Source organism: Entelurus aequoreus, linkage group LG01, assembly GCF_033978785.1.
Source record: "Entelurus aequoreus isolate RoL-2023_Sb linkage group LG01, RoL_Eaeq_v1.1, whole genome shotgun sequence".
Lineage (NCBI taxonomy): Eukaryota > Metazoa > Chordata > Actinopteri > Syngnathiformes > Syngnathidae > Entelurus > Entelurus aequoreus.
In genome coordinates this window covers 62,538,335-62,561,274 of record NC_084731.1, presented here as the reverse complement: position 1 = coordinate 62,561,274, position 22,940 = coordinate 62,538,335, and the positions used below count along the sequence as shown (strand labels likewise).

The following is a 22,940-nucleotide window of genomic DNA, read 5'->3' as shown; positions in this document are numbered from 1 at the left end:
TGTGTGTGTGTGTGTGTGTGTGCGTGTGTATGTGTGAGACCGACAGCAGAGGAGAACCAGATATCTAAAGGAGAGTGTGTGTGTGTGTGTGTGTGTGTGTGTGTGTGTGTGTGTGTGTGTGTGTGTGTGTGTGTGTGTGTGTGTGTGTGTGTGTGTGTGTGTGTGGACTTGGGTTAGGAAACTTGTGGTCACTTCCTGTAAAAACAACAGTCCAGTGGGATGAGTTGACATGCGGAAATGAATTGATGACATGTGTTTGTACATTTCAGTGATGTTGGAGTATTTCCATCAGGAAGACTTGTGAACATGTGCAACATTCATGAAGAACATGTTCTTGCACCAGGCAACATTCATGAAGAACATGTTCTGAAACATATATATATATATGTATGTATATATATATATATATATATATATATATATATATATATATATATATATATATATATATATATATATATATATATATATATATATATATATATATATATATATATATATATATACATATATGTATATACATATATGTATATACATATATGTATATAACAGGCCAATACAACCTGCCCAGATATCCACTAGAACAAATGCAACAGGATGTAATAATGTTCATTATAAAAATAGCACATTCCACATATATATTCCAATCAAAGTTATCAATCGGTGTTTTAAAGTATTGACAGGCGGAATCCTTTCTTTTTTTCTTGCGTTCGTTGTTTCCGGCGGAGGACTTTCCTCGAGACTCCAAACGGAAGCGGCTTCCTCGGTTGCTGCCACGTCGGAATCTTTGGCGAATCCTCTCATTTCTGTCTTTATAGTTGGAAAAAACTTTGGATTCGGAGAGCGTGTGGACAGTTTACAGTCATGGTGAGTACGTTGGCGTGTGTTTAAAGTTGCACATTCATTATTTGTGTCTCCTGTCAGTCTTCACGCTGACGTAGCTAACACGTTAGCATAGTAGCTAAGTAGTTTTACGTAGCGTTAAATTGTGATTTCTACAACATGGCAATGAAAATGTGTTTAAATGTCACTCACAGGTTTCCGTCATCAACACCGTGGACACCTCCCACGAAGACATGATCGTAAGTCATGCTTTTGTTGTTGAGCATCAAACACCGCATTGGGCGGCGCTTTTAGTCCATAGCAGAAATGTGCAAACCAAACTTAAATGCTAACGTTAGCATGCTAACAGTTAGAATGCTTCAAGTACCATCTGATTTGACTATGAAGCGTACACATCGTAGAATTAGCTTTAAAAAGTTAGCATGCTAACGGTTACCATGTGTCAATTAGACTTAAGACTTAGACTTCCTTTTATTGTCATTCAAATTTGAACTTTACAGTACAGAACATAACGAACAGTAGCTGGTTGTAGTGCAGGATAAAAGAGCAATAATGTGCAGATATAAATAAATAGATTACTGTACAGATAAATATATTGCACTTTTGCATATGCATCCACGTTTATGGATGTAAATTATATTGTCTTTATATTCCAGCCAGTTAATCCGTTTTTGGGGGGGAATTGAGGGGATTATTATGATGTGTTCAAGAGTGATGGCTTGAGGGAAGAAGCTGTTACAGAACCTGGAGGTTCTGCTACAGAGGCTGCGGAACCTCTTTCTAGAGTCCAGCAGTGAAAACAGTCCTTGGTGGGGGTGGGAGGAGTCTCAGCAGATTTTCTGAGCCCTGGTCAGGCAGCGGCTTTTTGAGATCTCCAGGATAGGAGGAAGGGGAGTCCTGATGATCTTTTCCGCCGTCCTCACCGCTCTCTGCAGAGACTTCCAGTCTGAGGCACTGCAGGCTCCAGTCCAGACAGAGATGCAGTTGGTCAGTAGGCTCTCTATAGTGCCTCTGTAGAATATGGTGAGAACGGGGGGAGGGACCTGTGCTCTTTTCATCCCACGCAAAAACTGCATGCGCTGCTGAGCTCTTTTTACAAGTGTGTAGGGACCAGGTCATATTGTCAGTTATCTGCACCCCCAGGAACTTGGTGCTGCTTACTATCTCCACTGCTGTGCCGTTGATGTAGAGTAGAGTGGAGTGTGGCTGGACTGGTGCCTCTTGAAGTCGATCATGATCTCCTTGGTCTAGTCGAATTTCAGGACCAGGTTGTTGGTTCTGCACCAGTCAACCAGGTGTTTCACCTCCTCCCTGTAGTCCATGTCGTTGTTGTCACGGTTGAGGCCCACTACTGTTTGGTCGTCTGCATACTACTGTACTGAGTACTGAGTTATATGGCGTTTGGCTGCAAAATTGGGTAAAACAGTTAGCATGTTAATGTTCGTATTGCTTCCTGAGCCTCAGCCAATCAGTAGGGCTGTAGCGGTTTTGTAGATACCGCAGTATTTCGGTTTTAAAGTCTTCACAATAATACTGTGACGTGTGACGGCATCAAACAAAAGGTTGGTGTGCAGTTGCTCTGAAAATAAATGACATCTCCCAGAATGCTTTGCACAGCGTGGGACCCACAAGGTGGTGGTGTGGAAGGCAGGAAGTGAAGTGTGCTCGTAGTCGATGAGAGGAATTTTTTCCCGATATTTGGTGAAAACTTAAACCTCTTTGGCGGAGGTAGGAAAGTCTGCAGTCTGCAAAGCGCGCCACTTTCGTCTCGAGCGTTACCATGGCGACATAGATTTAGTCCATAGAGTCATTTAAGTCTTTAACCTCATCCAAAATGTTATTTGTGCATGAACAAATGATGACTTCATGAAGTACTGTGTGTTGCAGCATGACGCTCAAATGGACTACTACGGTACTCGCCTGGCAACCTGCTCCTCCGACCGAACCCTCAAGATCTTCGACGTGAGGAACGGGGGCCAGATACTGGTGGCGGACCTCAGAGGGTGAGAGTCCAGGATAGGGCTGCAGGATTTTGAGAAAAAAACAAAACAATTGCGAGTTTTATTACCAGGATCGCGATTCGATTGGCAATGTTTACATTTCATACATGCATAAATAAGGAGTGAAGGAAGACTCAATCAACATGTTCTTGTCTCAAGGTGCCACACATGAGAACTATATGCAATACATCTACTTTTAGAAATATTTGTCTTTATGCAGACTAGGGTTGTCGTGATACCAATATTTTGGTACGGGTAGCAAAATGTATTTCGCTACTTTTCTAAATAAAGGTGACCACAAAAAATGTAATTCTTGGCTTTATTTTAACAAAACATTCTAGGGTACATTAAACACATGTTTATTATTGCAATTTAGTCCTTAAATAAAATAGTAAACATACTAGACAACTTGTCTTTTAGTAGTAAGTAAACAAACAAATGCTCCTAATTAGTCTGCTGACGTATGCAGTAACATATTGTGTCATTTATCTACCTATTATTTTGTCAACATTATGAGGGACAAACTGTAAAAATGTATTATTAATCCACTTGTTCATTTACTGTTAATATCTTCTTATTTTCTGTTTTAACATGTTCTATCTATACTCCTGTTAAAATGTAATAATCACTTATTCTTCTGTTGTTTGATACTTTACATTAGTTTTGGATGATACCACACATTTAGGTATCGATCCGATACCAAGTAGTTACAGGATCACACATTGGTCATATTTAAAGTCCTCATGTGTCCAGGGACAATTTCCTGAGTGTATAAACATAATATCCATTTTTTTTAAAGAAAAAGATTTTGTGACGATAAAAAATATCAATGAAATCGTAGTATCGACTAGATATGCTCTTGTACCTGGTATAATTACAGTGGATGTCAGGTGTAGATCCACCCATTTGTTTACATTCAGGGGTGCTAGCTTTTGTTAGCAGTGAGCTATTGTATCCTCCTACCGTGTGTAGTCAAGCATGTTTAGCTATTCCTCGTCCTCCAGTGATAATTCTACATGTAAGAAACATACTTTATTTGTCGCCATGGAGGCCAGAATTAGTGATTTAGAAGTAGCTAAAACACTGCAGACTGTGGATGGATGTTAGCTGCTAGTTAGGTAGCCATGTCTTAAAGCACCTCTTCCTGAGGGTGTTTCAGTGTTATAACTTCACCTTTATCTTTAGTTTTTACGCCAAAATGCGTCCATTCTCCCTTTTCTGTCTACACACTGTGTCTGCTTGTAAGTACTCCGTGTGTGTGCGCTCCCGAACATGTTCCTCTGCTCGTAAAACCAGCAATGTCACGACGTGACGCCTATATGCCCGTTAAAAAATAATGTTTTTAAAAATGGGTAACCGGTACTTTTCAAACAGAGTATAGTACCGTTTTTGATTCATTAGTATCGCAATACTATACTAGTACTGGTATACCGTAAAACCCTAATGCAGACAGACTCGTAGCTACATCATGCTCTTCAACTGAAGAAATAATCCATAAAAAAACTATAAAGTGTTTATAACGTAATCAAAATAACCGTTTAAAAGGATATCAATAGAGATGTCCGATAATGGCTTTTTTGCCGATATTCAGATATTGTCCAACTCTTAATTACCGATTCCGATATCAACTGATACCGATATATACAGTTGTGGAATTAACACATTATTATGCCTAATTCTGTTGTGATGCCCCGCTGGATGCATTAAACAATGTAACAAGGTTTTCCAAAATAAATCAACTCAAGTTATGGAAAAAAGTGCCATATTTATTATTGAAGTCACAAAGTGCATTCTTTTTTTTAACATGCCTCAAAACAGCAGCTTGGAATTTGGGATATGCTCTCCTTGAGATAATCCTGATACCCACTACAACTATGGGAAATACTATACTTTGACTTTCACAAAGTGCGTTATTTTTTTTAAACATGCCTCAAAACAACAGCTACAAAAACAATGAAGGCACACAGCTTCAGTCCAGAGTACCTGTGTACTAGAGTAATAAAGTACACAATAACATAGTCCTCATTTAGTGCAAGACTGCCTGGCATACTGTATAAAAGGAAATTATAAACTGGGCTCAATCTGCCCTGCTCTAACGTATTTGTACGAGTAACACAAATGTGCTGCTAGCTAGTAGTGAGTGCTTGAAGTGACCTACCAGTCAGCCAGAGCTTCTGAAATGCTGCATTGAGACAGGGCAGCTCCGCTCACTGCAAGCTGCAAAGTGTGTGCCATCCAAACTCCATTGGAGTTTGCCATACTGTGTGCGTTGTCCCTGACCACAACGTAGGTTTTCGCCCAGGGGAGGTTTTTGTTGTATTTTGTTTTTTTTCTCGGCGGAGTCTTTAAGCGACAACTGTGTGGTACTACTTTTTTTCGGTGTTTGCTTTTCATCCATCTTCCGCTTGTATTCATCGTGTATCCCCTTATGATTCTTGAAGACGTGGGAGATCAAATTGCTCGTATTAAAGGAAGATGTCTTGGTACCTCCTCGCATAACCAACTTGTTGCAGTCATTGCAAATTGCCAGTTTTTGATCCGTCAGAGACACTTTAAAATAATCCCAAACCATAGACATGGTCTCGTTAGTCAGTCACCGAGCTCGCTCGCTTGTTAGCCACGGCTACAGCACCGGCAACTACACACTCTTGTTATTGTTATGCTCCGCTCGCGGCGGTTTGATGAGGTCATCAAGCGTCGCCAGTAAACCTCTCATGCTGCAGTCGTCAACTCCTGTGTTGTGTGTGGGAGAGGGGAGGGGCTGCTGACTGGGAGACGCGACTGCTCTTTACTTCTCCCTACGTCCGTGTACCGCTCCGTACAGCGGCGTTTTAAAAAGTCATTAATTTTCGTTTTTGAAACCGATACCGATAATTTCCGATATTACATTTTAAAGCATTTATCGGCCGATAATATCGGCCTTCCGATATTATCGGACATCTCTAGATATCAACTTTTATTTTTCATTACTGTACAATTGTTTACCTTTGTTGTGTAATTAGAAGGCAAATAACTAGTTATCTAAATAGATAAAAATATAAAATGGAAAAAAAATACGTAAATATTGATAACTTTTTCCCCTGTTGGAAAATCTAAGTCGCGTTTCCTTTTTTCCGCCACGGCGTTCTCGTTTGTTCGATCCGATTTAAAGTTGAAATATTCCTACAACTTTGAAATGTTTCCTCAAAGTTTTTGTTACTTTGCAGAAGTTTTGAGTGGCGAGGCTGTCTGTCCGTACTTCCTGTGTGTGTAAACTGGCAGCTAGGGCTGTACGGTATACCGGTATTAGTATAGTACCGCGATACTAATGAATCATATTCGGTACTATACCGCCTCTGAAAAGTACCGGTCCTCCACCCCCCTGCGTCCTTGTTGTCGTCAGGTCGAGTCATTTCTGGTTTACGAGCAGAGGAGCATGTTCGGCAGCGCACAATCACAGAGTACTTACAAGCAGACACAGTGTGTAGACAGAAAAGGGAGAATGGACGCATTTTGGTCTAAAAGCTGATGATAAAGGTGAAGTTATAACACTGAATCACCCTCAGGAAGAGGTGCTTTAAGACATGGCTAGCTAGTTAGCGGGTAAAGTAGTTTTAGCTACTTCTAAATCACTGATCCTCGCCTACATGGCGACAAATAAAGTAAGTTTCTTACAAGTATCATTATCACTGCAGGACAAGGAATAGCTAAACATGCTAATTTTATCCGTCAGGTCTTCCATTCACGTTCACTGTTCATTTTAATGTGTTAAGTCATTTTATGCATTTGTGTTTCGCACAAGAGGTAGAACATCTCACTCTGTGTTTTCTGGAATTTGATTATCTGGACTTGTCCAGTGACTGCTGAGAAAAGATCAGCTGACAACAGGGGAAAGTCCTTGTGACGGCATGGAGAGACAGCTGGCAGGAGGGAATAGACCCCAACGGGACAGTTGAGGGTTAGCTACCCGCGATTGTGGTCTCTCACACCTTGCAGTGTGTAGGAGACACCCCTCTTAGCTACGAAGAAGCAAACAAAGAGAATACCCCTAGAGTCTGCGAGAGCGGGGGCGGAAGATGACTCATCGGATGACAAAATGGTAACGACTGGACCGGAAACGACTACGAGTAAAGAAAGCACAGCGCAAGATAACACCACAGCAACCAGCACAAGCCTTGTCACAGCAGTGGACCACAAACTGCAGATTTGTAGCTGTGGGTGGAGGAAAATAACATCTTTTCGGGGCTTAAGGATTCACCAGGGAAAGAAAAAGTGCTTAAGTGAAAAGAATCAGGGGCCTCGCATTGACCTCTTCTTGCAGAAGGAGTCAAATCAGTCGATAGAAGTTCACCAACTGGATGAAAACCATAGATTGGAGAGCATCAGCACCCCTGTAGCGGAAGAGGTATACTCAAGCACTGAACTAGTAGTGGAAGAAACACCAGAGGTGGATCCTACCCTAACTCCCCAACCTGCAGTCGAGCAGAGACTCCCAGGCCGCAGACTGCGAGTGAAGTGGCCCAGTGCTGTGGAAAAGAAGCTCTGGGAAACAGTGAATAGTGACCTAATGCAGTCCATTGAACAACTCAAAGGCACAGCAGAGAAGAAGCTGGAGAAAATGGGAAACATCATCTATCAATACGGTGCAGAACGATTTGGATTTTTAGAGATAAAAGCTGCTAAAACACCTCCCACTCCACCCATCTCCAGGAGGCAACAGGAAATCAAGCGCCTTGTCAAAGAACTGAGACGACTCAGGAAACTGTGGAAGAGGGCCCCAGAATTGGAAAAGGAGGGCATATGTGCTCTCCAAGCTGACATTAAAACACGCCTGGCATCCCTCCGCAGAGCAGAGAGTCTATGCAAACGAAGAAGGACGAAAGAACAAACAAGAACACGGTTCTACAAAGATCCTTTTAAATTCCTGAAGAATCTCTTTACCAAGGAGAAAAGTGGGGTCCTAAAAACAACAAAGTATGATTTAGAGGACCACCTGAGAGCAACCCACTCTGATCCAAGGCGTCATGAACACATGGCCATTCCGCCAGACATTCCACCAATCGACCCCCCCAAAGCATCAATTTGAGACCGGTCCTCCAACATGGAAGGAGGTCGAGAGGATTGTCCATCGGGCAAGAACAGCTTCAGCTCCTGGGCCAAACGGAAGCCCGTACAAGGTTTACAAGAACGCACCAGATGTCTGCAGGATTCTTTGGAGACTCATGAGAACGGTATGGCAGAAGAAAACCATTCCTAAAGCATGGCGTAGGGCAGGTGGGATCCTTATTCCAAAGGAGAAAGACGCCGCAAACATCAGTCAGTTCCGCCCAATTGCCTTGCTAAACGTGGAGGGTAAGATCTTCTTCAGTGTTATTGCACAAAGGATGGCCGAGTACCTGCACAGAAATAACTATATAGATACATCTGTTCAGAAGGCAGGAGTACCAGGCTTCTCTGGGTGCCTAGAACATGCCAGTATGATCTGGCACCAGATCCAAATGGCAAAGCGGGAGAAAAGGGACCTACACGCAGTCTTCTTGGATCTCGCAAATGCCTTTGGCTCTGTGCCCCATGAGCTCCTCTGGACTGCCTTCAAATTCTTGGTGAAAGTCTACTTTCATGACCTGCAGTTCTGCTTTTCAACACCAGAATTTACCACCTCATGGCAGCACCTGGAAATAGGCATCATGGCCGGATGTACTGTATCTCCCTTGGCATTTACCATGGCCATGGAGATCATCATTCAAGCCTCAAAATGGGTCGTAGGTGGACAAAAACTGGGCTCTTGCAGGCGCCTCCCTCCCCTCAGAGCCTACATGGATGACATCACCACTCTGACTACCACCATCCCTTGCACCAGGAGATTACTCAGAAAACTCGAGGAGAACATCAGTTGGGCTCAGATGAAGATTAACCCATCCAAGTCACGCATCATCTCAGTGGTGAAGGGAGTGCTCGCTGATTTGCAGTTCTTCATTGGAGATGAGCCAATCCCCACTATATCCGAGCAGCCAGTCAAAAGTCTAGGAAGGCGATATGATGCAAGTCTACGAGATAAAGACCAGGTGAAGCAGTTGTGCAATGACATCAAAAGAGGCCTACTGGTGATTGACAATACCCAACTGCCTGGGAAGCTCAAGTCCTGGTGCCTTCAGTTCGGCTTACTACCCCAGGTGATGTGGCCCCTGGCAGTCTATGAGGTGCCCATCTCAACGGTGGAGAAGCTGGAGAGAAGAGTCACCGGTTACATAAAAAAGTGGCTTGGAGTTCCACGCTGTCTCACCACCATAGGCCTTTACGGTGACAGTATCCTCAAGTTGCCCCTTACCAGTCTTACAGAGGAGTTCAAGTGTGCCAAAACACGACTGCAGTTGATCTTGAATGAATCCAAAGATCCAGCGGTTAGGGAAAATGCACCAACATTGGTTTCAGGGCACAAGTGGATACCAGCAAGAGCAGTTGAAGAGGCAACAGCAGCTCTCAGACATGCTGACATTGTGGGGAATGTTCAGCAAGGTAGAGGAGGCCTTGGTCTTATGTCTAGTCGCCCTGCCTGGAGAAGTGCCAATGTGCCAACACGTAGGAAGATGGTGGTGGAGGAAGTACGGCGTCAAGAGGAGGCCCTGAGATGGGCCAAGGCAGTCACCCTTGGCAAACAGGGTCGGTGGACTCGGTGGGAAGGCGTTGAAAGAAAGAAGTTGAGCTGGAGGGATGTATGGGCCATGGATGCAAGGAGCTTAAGCTTTGCCATCAGAGCTACCTACGATGTCCTTCCGACCCCAACCAATCTCCAGCAGTGGTTTGGCGAAGATCCATCATGCGCCCTTTGTACTAAGCCAGCCTCCCTCCGACACATACTCACAGGTTGCAAAACCAGCCTCACTCAGGGGCGATATACTTGGCGCCACAACCAAGTTTTGAAGAGTCTTGCTTCCACACTGGAGGTAAAACGATCCAACATCAATGCACTACCACCACCATCTAAAACCTCATGGAGAACTACCTTTGTCCGTGAAGGGGTCACAGTTGCCGGGCGCAACGTTAACCCGTCAGAGAGAAGTCAGCTGTGTCCAGCACGCGACTGGAAGATGCTGGCAGATGTTGGCAAACAGCTGATTTTCCCCAGCGAGATCGCCACTACCACTTTGAGGCCTGACTTAGTGCTCTGGTCCACTTCCCACAAAAAGGCCTTCATTGTTGAGCTCACTGTACCCTGGGAGGAATCCATGGAGGAGGCATATGAGAGGAAATATTTGCGGTATTCCGAGCTGGCCGCGGAAGCTCAAAATCGCGGCTGGAATACTGAAGTCCGCCCTGTGGAGGTTGGGTGCAGAGGCTTTGTGGGAACCTCTACCGCAAAACTGCTGAGGGACTTGGGAGTCAGGGGTGAGTGCCTGCGTACAGCCATCAAAGCCGCATCTGAAGCAGCCGAAAAGAGCAGCCGGTGGCTCTGGCTGAAGAGGAATGACCCCAATTGGGCCCCCAACTAGTGCAGCAGGAGGTATGCGGTCAGACAAAGCTGACTCAGGGAACCGGACGCCCCTGCCATGCATAGTTCCCTGATAGGTCTGCCAACAAGGTGACTTTTATGGCTAATTGGGCTTGGGTCGCAAGCTAAGGTCTGATCATCCTGTAGCTGGCCGCCTCTGGAGAGGGTGTATAGTGTTAAAGGCCGAAACATCCAATGACCCAGAGGAACACTACTGATGATGCGCACCCGTAAATTTTATCCGTCAGGTCTTCCATTCACGTTCACTGTTCATTTTAATGTGTTAAGTCATTTTATGCATTTGTGTTTCGCACAAGAGGTAGAACATCTCACTCTGTGTTTTCTGGAATCACTACACAACGTAGCTCACCGGCGTCAAAATGTAAAAAAACGCCATTGGTGGATCTATACCTAACGTCCACTGTAATGATACCAATTACAGGACTTAATCTAGTCGATACTACTATGATTACATCGATTTTTTCGATATCTTCTTTCAGGTTTTTTAAAATTTATATTATGTTTATAAACTCAGGAAATAAGTCCCATGACACATGAGGACTTTGAATATGACCAATGTATGATCATACATCGCTACAATACATTATACCTGTAACGACTTTGTATCGGATTGATAGCCAAATTTGTGGTATCATCCAAAACGAATGTAAAATATCAAAGGAGAGAAGAATAAGTGATTATTACATTTTAACAGAAGTGTAGATAGAACATGTTAAAACAGAAAATAAGCAGATATTAACAGTAAATGAAAAAGTAGATTAATAATCAATTTTTACAGTTTGTCCCTCATAATGTTGACAAAATAATAGAATATAAATGACACAATATGTTATTGCATACGTCAGCAGACTAATTAGGAGTCTTTGTTTGTTTACTTACTACTAAAAGACAAGTTGTCTAGTATGTTCACTATTTTATTTAAGGACAAAATTGCAATAATAAACATATGTTTAATGTACCCTAAGTTTTTTGTTAAAATAAAGCCAATAATCCCATGTTTTGTAGTCCTCTTTATTCAGAAAAGTACCGAAAAATATAAAAATAATTTTGGTAGCAGCACCAAAATATTGGTATCGGGACAACACTACTGGCAGCCCACCCAGACAGAGATTGTGAATGAGTGAAAAAAGGGATCACTGTGTTCAGTTAACTCTACTGTGACATAAAGTCACCACCATAGTGTTTGCTGTTAGCATATTTAGCGCACATACTTCCTTAAACCATTCTGATTGGCCAACACATCTGTGTCTCAAATGCTGCAGAGGGTGGAGCAATAAAAAACTCTTGCCTTATTCAAACTTGGATGTGGATGAACGGTGCAGCTCTAGTGATCTCACTTTGCTCCTGATGGGTGCTGGTTAGCGCCTTGCATGGCAGCTCCCGCTATCAGTGTGTGAATGTGTGTGTGAATGGGTGAATGTGGAAATACTGTCAAAGCGCTTTGAGTACCTTGAAGGTAGAAAAGCGCTATACAAGTATAACCCATTTATCATTTATTTATTACCATGGTGTTCCTCTCGCAGGCACGAGGGTCCCGTCTGGCAAGTGGCGTGGGCCCACCCCATGTTTGGCAACATCCTGGCTTCTTGCTCCTACGACCGCAAAGTCATCGTCTGGAAGGAGGAGAACGGCGCCTGGGACAAGATGTACGAATACACGGGACACGAGTCGTCAGGTGAGCCAGCGCTCCGACCGCGTCTCCTTGTCGAGACCTTACGCTCCGTCTCCTCGCAGTCAACTCCGTCTGCTGGGGTCCCTATGAATTCGGGCTGATTCTGGCATGCGGCAGCTCCGACGGCGCCATTTCCCTCCTGACTCTCACAGGAGACCAGCAGTGGGACGTGAAGAAAATTAACAATGCACACACGGTGGGTCCAGTGAAGACCAGCCTGGACACGGTAACCCCTTCCGGTGTTGACTGATGTGTGTGTAACATCCCCTCAGATCGGCTGCAACGCAGTTAGCTGGGCTCCCGCCGTGGTCCCAGGCAGCCTGATCGAGCAGCCGTCAGGACAGAAACCAAACTACGTCAAACGTTTTGTGTCCGGAGGCTGTGACAACCTGGTCAAACTCTGGAAGTAAGTTAGTCCTTCCAACTATGTCCACTCACACACTGCTTTTTTCCTGAAACAAACTTTGTCATTTCGGGGTCTTGTGTGTAGAATTTTGAGGACAAAAATTCAATTTAAGAATAAGGCTGTAGAAGAAACATGTGTAAAAAGTGAAGCACTGTGAATACTTTCAAGATACAATATGTTAAAGTGAGTTCAAAACACAAACATATAGCAGCTAGGGTTGTCCCGATACCAATATTTTTGTACCGATATCGGTACCAAAATGTATTTCAATACATTTCTAAATAAAGGGGACCACAAAAAATGTCATTATTGTCTTTATTTTAACAAAAAATCTTATGGTACATTAAACATATGTTTATTATTGCAATTTAGTCCTTAAATAAAATAGTGAACATACCAGACAACTTGTCTTTTAGTAGTAAGTAAACAAACAAATACTCCTAATTAGTCTGTTGACGTATGCAGTAACATATTGTGTCATTTATATTCTATTATTTAGTCAACATTATAAGGGACAAACTGTAAAAATTTATTATTAATCTACTTGTTAATTTACTGTTAATATCTGCTTATTTTCTGTTTTAACATGTTCTATCTACACTTCTGTTAAAATGTAATAATAACTTATTCTTCTGTTGTTTGACACTTTACATTAGTTTTGGATGATACCACACATTTAGGTATCGATCCGATACCAAGTAGTCACAGGGTCATAGATTGGTCATATTCAAAGTTCTCATGTGTCCAGGGACATATTTCCTGAGTTTATAAACATAATATACATTAAAAAAAAAGGAACAAATATTTTCTGACGATAAAAAATATTGATGTAATCATAGTGGTATCGACTAGATCAGTGTTTTTCAACCACTAGTGTGCCGTGAGATACAGTCTGGTGTGTCGTGGGAGATTATATAATTTCACCTATTTGGGTTAAAAATATTTATATACCAGTAAGTATAGTCTGCAAATTATGTGTTGTTGTTGAGTGTCGGTGCTGTCTAGAGCTCGGCAGAGTAATCGTGTAATACTCTTTCATATCAGTAGGTGGCAGCCGGTAGCTTAGACTTAGACTTAGACGAACTTTAATGATCCACAAGGGAAATTGTTCAACACAGTAGCTCAGTTACAATGATGGAAAGGACAATGCAGGTATGAATAGACTAATATAGCTATAAAAAAATCTAACATATATATGAATATATACATAATATGTGTACAGAGTAATTTATATACAGATATATTATATTATGTCTATAACATATATACAATATAAACCAATGACCATGTACAATATTACAGTATTGACCATGTACAATAGCTACAAAGCTAATTGCTTTGTAAATGTCGGAAACAGCAGGAGGCAGCGTGCAGGTAAAAAGGTATCTAATGCTTAAACCAAAAATAAACAAAAGGTGAGTGCCCCTAAGAAAAGGCATTGAAGCTAAGGGAAGGCTATGCAGAACCAAACTAAAACTTAACTGGCTACAAAGTAAACAAAAACAGAATGCTGGACGACAGCAAAGACTTACTGTGGAGCAAAGATGGCGTCCACAATGTACATCCGAATATGACATGACAATCAACAATGTCCCCACAAAAAAGGATGAAAACAACTGAAATATTCTTGATTGCTAAAACAAAGTAGATGCAGGAAATATCGCTCAAAGGAAGACATGAAACTGCTGTAGGAAAATACCAACAAAACAGCAAAAAGCCACCAAAATAGGAGCGCAAGACAATAACTAAAACACTACACACAGGAAAACAGCAAAAAACTCCAAATAAGACACGGCGTGCGTGATGTGACAGGTGTTGACAGTACACATACTTTGAGACAAGAGCTATATTGATGCATGCTTGGTTATGGTTTAAATTCATATCCAACAATTGCAGCAATGACTTTTTACTGAGTTTCATTTTTTAATGAGTTCTGCTGGTGGTGTGCCTCCGGATTTTTTCAACGCAAAAAATGTGCCTTGGCTCAAAAAAGGTTGAAAAACACTGGACGAGATACACTCTCGTACTTGGTATCATTACAGTGGATGTCAGGTGTAGATCCACCCATGGCATTTGTTTACATTCAGGGGTGCTAGCTTGCTGTTAGCGGTGAGCTATTGTATCCTCCTACGGTGTGTAGTGAAGCATGTTTAGCTATTCCTCATCCTTCAGTGATAATGCTACTTGTAAGAAACTTACTTAATTTGTCGCCATGGAGGCAAGGATTAGTGATTTAGAAGTAGCTAAAACACTGCTGACTGCGGATGGATGTTAGCTGCTAGCTAGCTAGCCATGTCTTAAAGCACCTCTTCCTGAGGGTGTTTCAGTGTTATAACTTCACCTTTATCTTTACTTTTTCACCAAAATGCGTGCATTTTCCCTTTTCTGTCTACACACTGTGTCTGCTTGCAAGTACGCCGTGTGTGTGCGCTGCCGAACATGCTCCTCTGCTTGTAAAACCAGCAATGTCACGACGTGATGACACGCCATATACTGTATGTGTAATATATATATATATATATATATATATATATATATATATATATATATATATATATATATATACACACATATACATATTAGGGCTGCAACTAACGATTAATTTGATAATAGATTAATCTGTCGATTATTGCTCCGATTAATCGATTAATAATCGGATAAAAGAGACAAACTACATTTCTATCCTATCCAGTATTTTATTGGAAAAAAACAGCATACTGGCACCATACTTATTTTGATTATTGTTTCTCAGCCGTTTGTAAATGTTGCAGTTTATTAAAAAAAATATATAAATATATTTTTTTAATTAAAAAAAAAAGAAACTCTGCGCATGCGCATAGCATAGATCCAACGAATCGATGACTAAATTAATCGGCAACTATTTTAATAATCGATTTAATCGATTAGTTGTTGCAGCCCTAATATATATATATATATATGGTAACCGGTACTATTCAGAGTATAGTACCATTTTTGATTCATTAGTAAGTGATAACTGCTTATTTAGTGAGAAGAAATGTAAAAGTGCATCAATATATAAATAAATAAAAGATGCATCAATGATCCATTTTTAATGGACTCGTAGCTCCTGAATGGTGGCCAAAGAGTCCCACCATGGCTGGCATTTATGCGCTTCAAATGCAATGTGTGGCATCTTCCTTTCACTCACGCCGCATGTTTCCCTGCACAGAGAAGAAGAGGGCCAGTGGAAGGAGGACCAGAAGCTGGAGGCCCACAGTGATTGGGTGAGAGACGTGGGCTGGGCTCCTTCTATTGGCCTGCCCACCAGCACCATCGCCAGCTGCTCCCAGGTCAGATCTTCATGCTGTCTTCTAACGTTAGCTAGCACTTGCAGCTAGGGATGGGAATCCAAAACCTTTTCCAAGCTATCACTCCTTGGCATTTTTTAAAAACGATTCCTTTAACAATTCCTGACGTCATTACGCAACATGGCGGCCAAAGTTTGGCTACATTTGACAAGAAAAGATTGCAACAGCGCTACTTGTAATGTCGGCAAGGTTGCTATTTCATCAAGACGACATAGGAACAATATTTTCAAGCATTTCAACACACAGCATGAAATAATTATAAATGAATGTCGCCTTTTTGAACCGCGCTGATCTTATCCCAGCAGCAGTCATCTGGTGTAAATACAACAGGTACTAATTAACACTGACCATCATGTTGGTGACATTATTTGTTCAATTAAAGTGACATGGAAGAATACACTCAGTTTGTGGTCAAAGGTTTGCAGACATTTTCCACAGTGCTCCTAATTTTCGGTAGGGGAATGTTCAACTGTAGTCAGAGAAAAGTTGCATGTTTTCCCCCAACAACATTTTCACTCAGTTATTTCCATTATAAAGGTGAAAGTCACATTTTTGGACATTTTCAATTAAAGGTTTTCAGAAACCAGAAGCCATAATCACCAAAATGATATCAAAAAAAGTCTCAAATATCTTGAGTTGCATGTTATTACCCTATGTCTTATATTAGTTTCACCTTTTAAATCTAAACAAACCTTTGCACAATACAGTGTTGCCTCGTTTAACACGGGGGTTACGTTCCAAAAAATACCCACTTTATGTGAAATCCGTGTAGTAGAAGTTGAATTTATTTTTATTTCGCTTTTTGTTTTCGTTCATTATATTTTTCTTTCGTTTACACAATTTTTTTTCATTTACAGGATGTTTTCTTTAATTTACTGTGCATGTTTTTTCGTTTACACAATTTTTTAAATTGTTTTTTTCATTTACAGTACTGTATAGTATGTTTTTTAGATTCTTATATATTTTTTAAGTCTGTAAAACCCCTAACCGCACACTTTATAAACTTTTCTCGAACAGGCATTAACATTTTCTCACATTTCTCTCATTTAAACACCTTTGTGGATTTAAATAAGTAAGTCCAGTACACTACTGTATTAAAGAATGAAACCAAAGATCAAAACCTGGTTTTTTTTAGGGCTCTAGGATTTTTTGACCTATAAATAAGCCTGGGCTTTATCATAAAGCCCGCAGCATTTCCACACATAACCAGAGTCACACCATCTTTTTGGGCCTTAAATCCTGCGCTTTTGGCTCTGTCCTGCATTATAAAGGTGCAAGAGGGTATTGGTTTCCAAAATAAGTCTGTCTCATCCATATTAAAAACTTGTTCAGGATTATATCCCCCACCACAGTATGCATTCTGTAATGTACAGGACACATGGCATGAAGAAGACTGATTGACAACGGTCTACAGTCCCTTAGCCAATCAGGATGCAGAACACAATGCGCATTCATACGCTACAAAAAAACATGCAACCCTGTAAAAAATTACACACACAGAAAAAATCTGTAACAGCGAGGCTTTTCTCTTTTTTGGAGTTTCACCAGTGTATTTTCTAGGGAGATTCTTAAACGTTTTGAAAATGTTACATTCTTGTGCAATTTCCACATGCTTTATTTTTTGTGAAATTATACAGAAGAATATTTAATTCTTATTTATTTTCTCTGCCATGTGCCTTTTTAAGACCTCTCTGTAGGGTATGTACCTCTAGACTCAACCAAATGAATGCTAATTTACCTTTTAGTTGTCCTTTAATCCAAATAGGTCGCCAGCAGAGTGGGAAGTGTATAAAGAAATTCCCATCCCTACTCGCATGGCAGGTTGAGAAATGTCTGCCTTGACATGACCTCCACTAGAGGGCGCCCAAGCCCTGCACTCACTTCTCAACTTTTGGACGCCGTTACAGGACGGCCGCGTGTTTATTTGGACGTGTGACGACCCTGCCGGCAACACGTGGACGGCCAAGCTGCTGCACAAGTTCAACGACGTGGTCTGGCACGTCAGCTGGTCCATCACGGGGAACATCCTGGCCGTGTCCGGGGGAGACAACAAGGTAGGACCGTGCGCCGCTTCCTCCTCCTCCTCCTCCTCCTCCGCCACCCCTCACCTCTCTCTTGTTTAGGTGACCCTGTGGAAGGAGTCCATGGACGGCCAATGGGCATGCATCAGTGATGTCAGCAAAGGCCAGGGTGCCGTCTCCTCCATCACAGACACGCAGCAGGCTGAGCAGTGACACACACGCACACACAAATCTGGCTTTGGCTTTTTGCATAAAGCGACTATTTTAAAGTTCCTTTATCCCTCATGTGGCTGAACATTCCACCCCCCGCAGTGTCATGTTTGGATCACATGACCTGTCATATCATTGCAGAACCACAAATGTTTCCTACTTGTAATTAAAACATCTGAATATTAGTGGAACAATGTGTGTGCATTTTGTTGCCTGTAGATCACATGTGTCAAACTCAAGGCCCAGGGGCCATATCTGGCCCGCCACCTCATTTTATGTGGCCCGCAAAGGCCTGGAACTACCATGCGTCTATTTGACTCTTAATGTTGTAAACTTTCTATTTTGACAGAAAAAAATACATGTACGGTATGCAATTTCATATACCGTATTTTTCCGCACTATACGGCGTACTTAAAATCATTTTTTTTCTCAAATCTCGACAGTGCGCCTTATAACCCGGTGCACCTAATAATTCTGGTTTTGCTTACCGAACTCTAGGCAATTTTATTTGGTACATGGTGAAATGATAAGTGTGACCTGTAGATGGCAGTCAAACATAAGAGATATGTGTAGACTGCAATATAATGGCAGTATGACTCAAGTTAACTACACCAACATTTTACATGTTCCATTGAAAATATAGAACATTACACACAGCACTCAAAAATCTATCAAAATGTTTTAGTAGGACTATGAAGCCACACCGCTTGATGGATTGTACTGTGCTTCAACATAGGATTATTATTCTGGTGTGTGTGTAGAGTAAGAAATATCTGGTGTTTTGTTTCGCAATATTATGCAAAAGCAACTTTTCTTACCTTCTGGTACCTGCTGATCTGTATTTGGGATCTGCATAAATCCTGAAAAATTGTGCACGTCCGCCTTGGTAGTCTGTAGTTGATAAGCTTCTTCTCTATCTTCTTGTTATGGGACATTCATCCTCCGCTGTTGCCATTTCTAATATAAAGTAGTGTAAAGTTCTTACTTATATCTGTCAGTAAACTCGCCATTAAAGCACTAAAACATACCGGTGTAGTGAGTTTAAATTATTCACCCAAGGAACTTTAATTATTAGAGAGTTCCGGTTGGATGGTTTTTCACGGGACACATTTCCGACGTTGTTTCCGGATGAGAAGACGCTGCTCCGTTATTGATTGAAGTAAAGTCTAAATGTCGGTTAGCTCCATCTTTTACACTTCTTCCACTCCCGTCCTTGCACGCTACACCGCTACAACAAAGATGACGGGGAGAAGACGCTGTCGAAGGTGAGACACGTAAATAAGACCGCCCACAAAACGCCGCATCCGGAAGCGACTGTCAGAAAGCGACTTGAAGATGATCTGTAAAACATCATCTATACAACATTTTGACCAAAGAATCACCATTACATGTTATGTAGACCACAAGGAAGTCTTTTACATTTCGAAAAAAAATAAAAATAATATGACCCCTTTAATGCGCCTTATAATCCGGTTCGCCTAATGTATGAAAAAATATTTTAAAAAATAGCCCATTCATCGGCAGTGCACCTTATAATCCGGTGTGCCCTATGGTCATGAAAATACAGTAAAATAATTTTGCAATATATATTATCACACATTCCAAACATCAAAATAAGTACTTAAATGTCTGCTTAACTCATGATTTTGAAGCAACTTATCCATCAAATTGTACACTGTAAAAAAAAATTTGGTAAAAAACTGGTAGCTCAGTTGCCAGGATTTTACCGTAAAAACACAAAACAAAAAAATGTGTAATATTGTTTTGCCATTTACAGTAATACACCGTAAAAATTACAGTACATTTTACAGTAAAACAGTGGTACTGTTTTCCCATTTACATTTGCAGTATACATTGGTAAAAGCATGGTACATTTTATGGCTAAACTTTACTCTAAAAACAAAATATTTTTCTTACAGTGTACATAAAAATATATAACAATAAATTGGGTAATGAAGCAATTTAAAAAGTATATATATTATTCACTGTTACAAGTGGCCCTCTGAGGGAAGCCATAACTGCCATGTGGCCCCCAGTGAAAACGAGTTTGACATCCCTGCTGTAGATCATTTAGTGCAGGGGTCCCCAAACTTTTTGACTCGGGGGGCCGAGTCAAAAGGTCACTCGCATTGAGTTAAAAAAAATTTGGCCCTGGGGCTGGGCTGTATATACAGTCGTGGTCAAAAGTTTACATACACTTGTAAAGGACATACCTGTAATGTCATGGCTGTCTTGAGTTTCCAATAATTTCTACGTTTGTACAACTCTTATTTTTTTGTGATAGAGTGATTGGAGCACATACTTGTTGGTCACAAAAAACATTGATGAAGTTTGGTTCTTTTATGAATTTATTATGGGTCTACTGAAAATGTGAGCAAATCTGCTGGGTCAAAAGTATACATACAGCAATGTTAATATTTGCTTACATGTCCCTTGGCAAGTTTCACTGCAATAAGGCGCTTTTGGTAGCCATCCACAAGCTTCTGGCAAGCTTCTGCTTGAATTTTTTGACCACTCCTCTTGACAAAATTGGTGCAGTTCAGCTAAATTTGATGGTTTTCTGACATGGACTTGTTTCTTCAGCATTGTCCACACGTTTAAGTTAGAACTTTGGGAAGGCCATTTTAAAACCCTAATTCTAGCCTGATTTAGCCATTCCTTTACCACTTTTGACGTGTGTTTGTGGTCATTGTCTTGTTGGAACACCCAACTGCACCCAAGACCCAACTTCCGGGCTGATGATTTTAGGTTGTCCTGAACAATTTGGAGGTAATCCTCCTTTTTCATTCTCCCATTTACTCTCTGTAAAGCACCAGTTCCTTTGGCAGCAAAACAGGCCCAGAGCATAATACTACCACCACCATGCTTGACGGTAGGAATGGTGTTCCTGGGATTTAAAGGCCTACTGAAATGAATTTTTTTTATTTAAACGGGGATAGCAGATCCATTCTATGTGTCATACTTGATCATTTCGCGATATTGCCATATTTTTGCTGAAAGGATTTAGTAGAGAACATCGACGATAAAGTTGCAACTTTTGGTCGCTGATAAAAAAAGCCTTGCCTGTACCGGAAGTAGCGTGATGTCAAAGGTTGAAAGGCTCCTCACATTTTCCTATTGTTTTCAATGCAGCGAGAGCGATTCGGACCGAGAAAGCGATGATTACCCCATTAATTTGAGCGAGGATGAAAGATTTGTGGATGAGGAACATTAGAGTGAAGGACTAGAGCGCAGTGCAGGACAAATCTTTTTTCGCTCTGACCGTAACTTAGGTACAAGCTGGCTCATTGGATTCCACACTCTCTCCTTTTTCTATTGTGGATCACAGATTTGTATTTTAAACCACCTCGGATACTATATCCTCTTGAAAATGAGAGTCAAGAACGCGAAATGGACATTAACAGTGACTTTTATCTCCACTACAATACATCGGCGAAGCTCTTTAGCTACGGAGCTAACGTGATAGCATCGTGCTTAACTGCATATAGAAACAAAATAAATAAACCCCTGACTGGAAGGATAGACAGAAAATCAACAATACTATTAAACCATGGACCTGTAAATACACGGTTAATGCTTTCCAGCCTGGCGAAGCTTAACAATGCTGTTGCTAACGACGCATTGAAGCTAACTTAGCAACCAGACCTCACAGAGCTATGCTAAAAACATTAGCTATCCACCTACGCCAGCCAGCCCTCATCTGCTCATCATCACCCGTGCTCACCTGTGTTCCAGCAATCGACGGTGCCCGGAGACGGAGGAAGTTAAGGTGAGTTCGGCGGCTAGCGTGTCTGCTATCCATCTCAAAGTCCTCCTGGTTGTGTTGCTGTAGTCCGCTGCTAATACACCGATCCCACCTACAACTTTCTTCTTTGCAGTCTTCATTGTTCATTAAACAAATTGCAAAAGATTCACCAACACAGATGTCCAGAATACTGTAGAATTTTGAGATGAAAACAGAGCTTTTTGTATAGGATTTGATGTGTCCGCATACTTCCGTTTCAATGATTGACGTCACGCGCATACGTCATCATGCATAAACGTTTTAAATTTAAAATTGCACTTTATAAGTTAACCCGGCCGTATTGGCATGTGTTGCAATGTTAAGATTTCATCATTGATGTATAAACTATCAGACTGCGTGGTCGGTAGTAGTGGGTTTCAGTAGGCCTTTAAGGCCTCACCTTTTCTCCTCCAAACATATTGCTGGGTATTGTGGCCAAACCGCTCATTTCTTGTTTCATCTGACATCACATGGACAAAGATAAGACCTTCTGGAGGAAAGTTCTGTGGTCAGATGAAACAAAAAATTAAGAAATAACTATATATATATATATATATATATATATATATATATATATATATATATTTTTTTTTTTATTTTTTTTTATGGACCCCTGATTTAGTGGGAGAGCACGTGATTTTTTGTCTATTGTTGGAAATTAGTCTTTTTTATCTCTGTAAAAATTTAAAAAAAAAAAGTATTCTGTTTTTCTTCGTTTTTTCGGACCTACCATGTGTGTTAAAATCTTGTTCCGTCTCTTTGCCATACCTGCCAACAACTACGGTTTTCTCGTAATGAGTACGGTTTTTGATAAAAAGTGGGTAAAAACTAAGGTTTTCCATTAAAAATGATTAACTTAAAAATGGAATTAAGAAGACACATTATTGTGGCAGACCTGTTTGCTACAGTATAGCCTGTCTTTCATTTTCACTGGTGTTTTACAACAAGACAGTAGCTGACATTTTATTCATTATTTCTACTCTTTATATTTTGACATTGAATAGTTAAATCATTTTAAAACATGAACAACAAGATATTTGTTATTTCATGCAACCCTTTGTCCCCTGGACCTGGCTGGGCCCCGGCTGATTTTCAGTCGTTTTCATGAAGTTTAAATGACATGCCTGTTGATGAAAGTGGATATTTGACCCCACAGTGGCTCCTCCCCCCAGCAGCTATAAGAACA

The 22,940-nt window shown here is 41.1% G+C and overlaps 1 protein-coding gene across 1 annotated transcript; it reads left to right on the top strand.

The window, feature by feature from the left end:
- The first annotated feature begins 694 nt into the window (after positions 1-694).
- sec13 (SEC13 homolog, nuclear pore and COPII coat complex component) lies at positions 695-18,955 on the top strand. The gene is made up of 9 exons (XM_062028466.1): positions 695-867; positions 1,038-1,082; positions 2,731-2,846; positions 11,856-12,007; positions 12,067-12,200; positions 12,277-12,410; positions 15,601-15,721; positions 17,647-17,793; positions 17,863-18,955. Exons 1-9 carry the CDS (start codon positions 865-867, stop codon positions 17,971-17,973), a joined length of 963 nt encoding a protein of 320 aa, XP_061884450.1. The 5' UTR covers positions 695-864; the 3' UTR covers positions 17,974-18,955.
- The last annotated feature ends 3,985 nt before the right edge of the window (positions 18,956-22,940 follow it).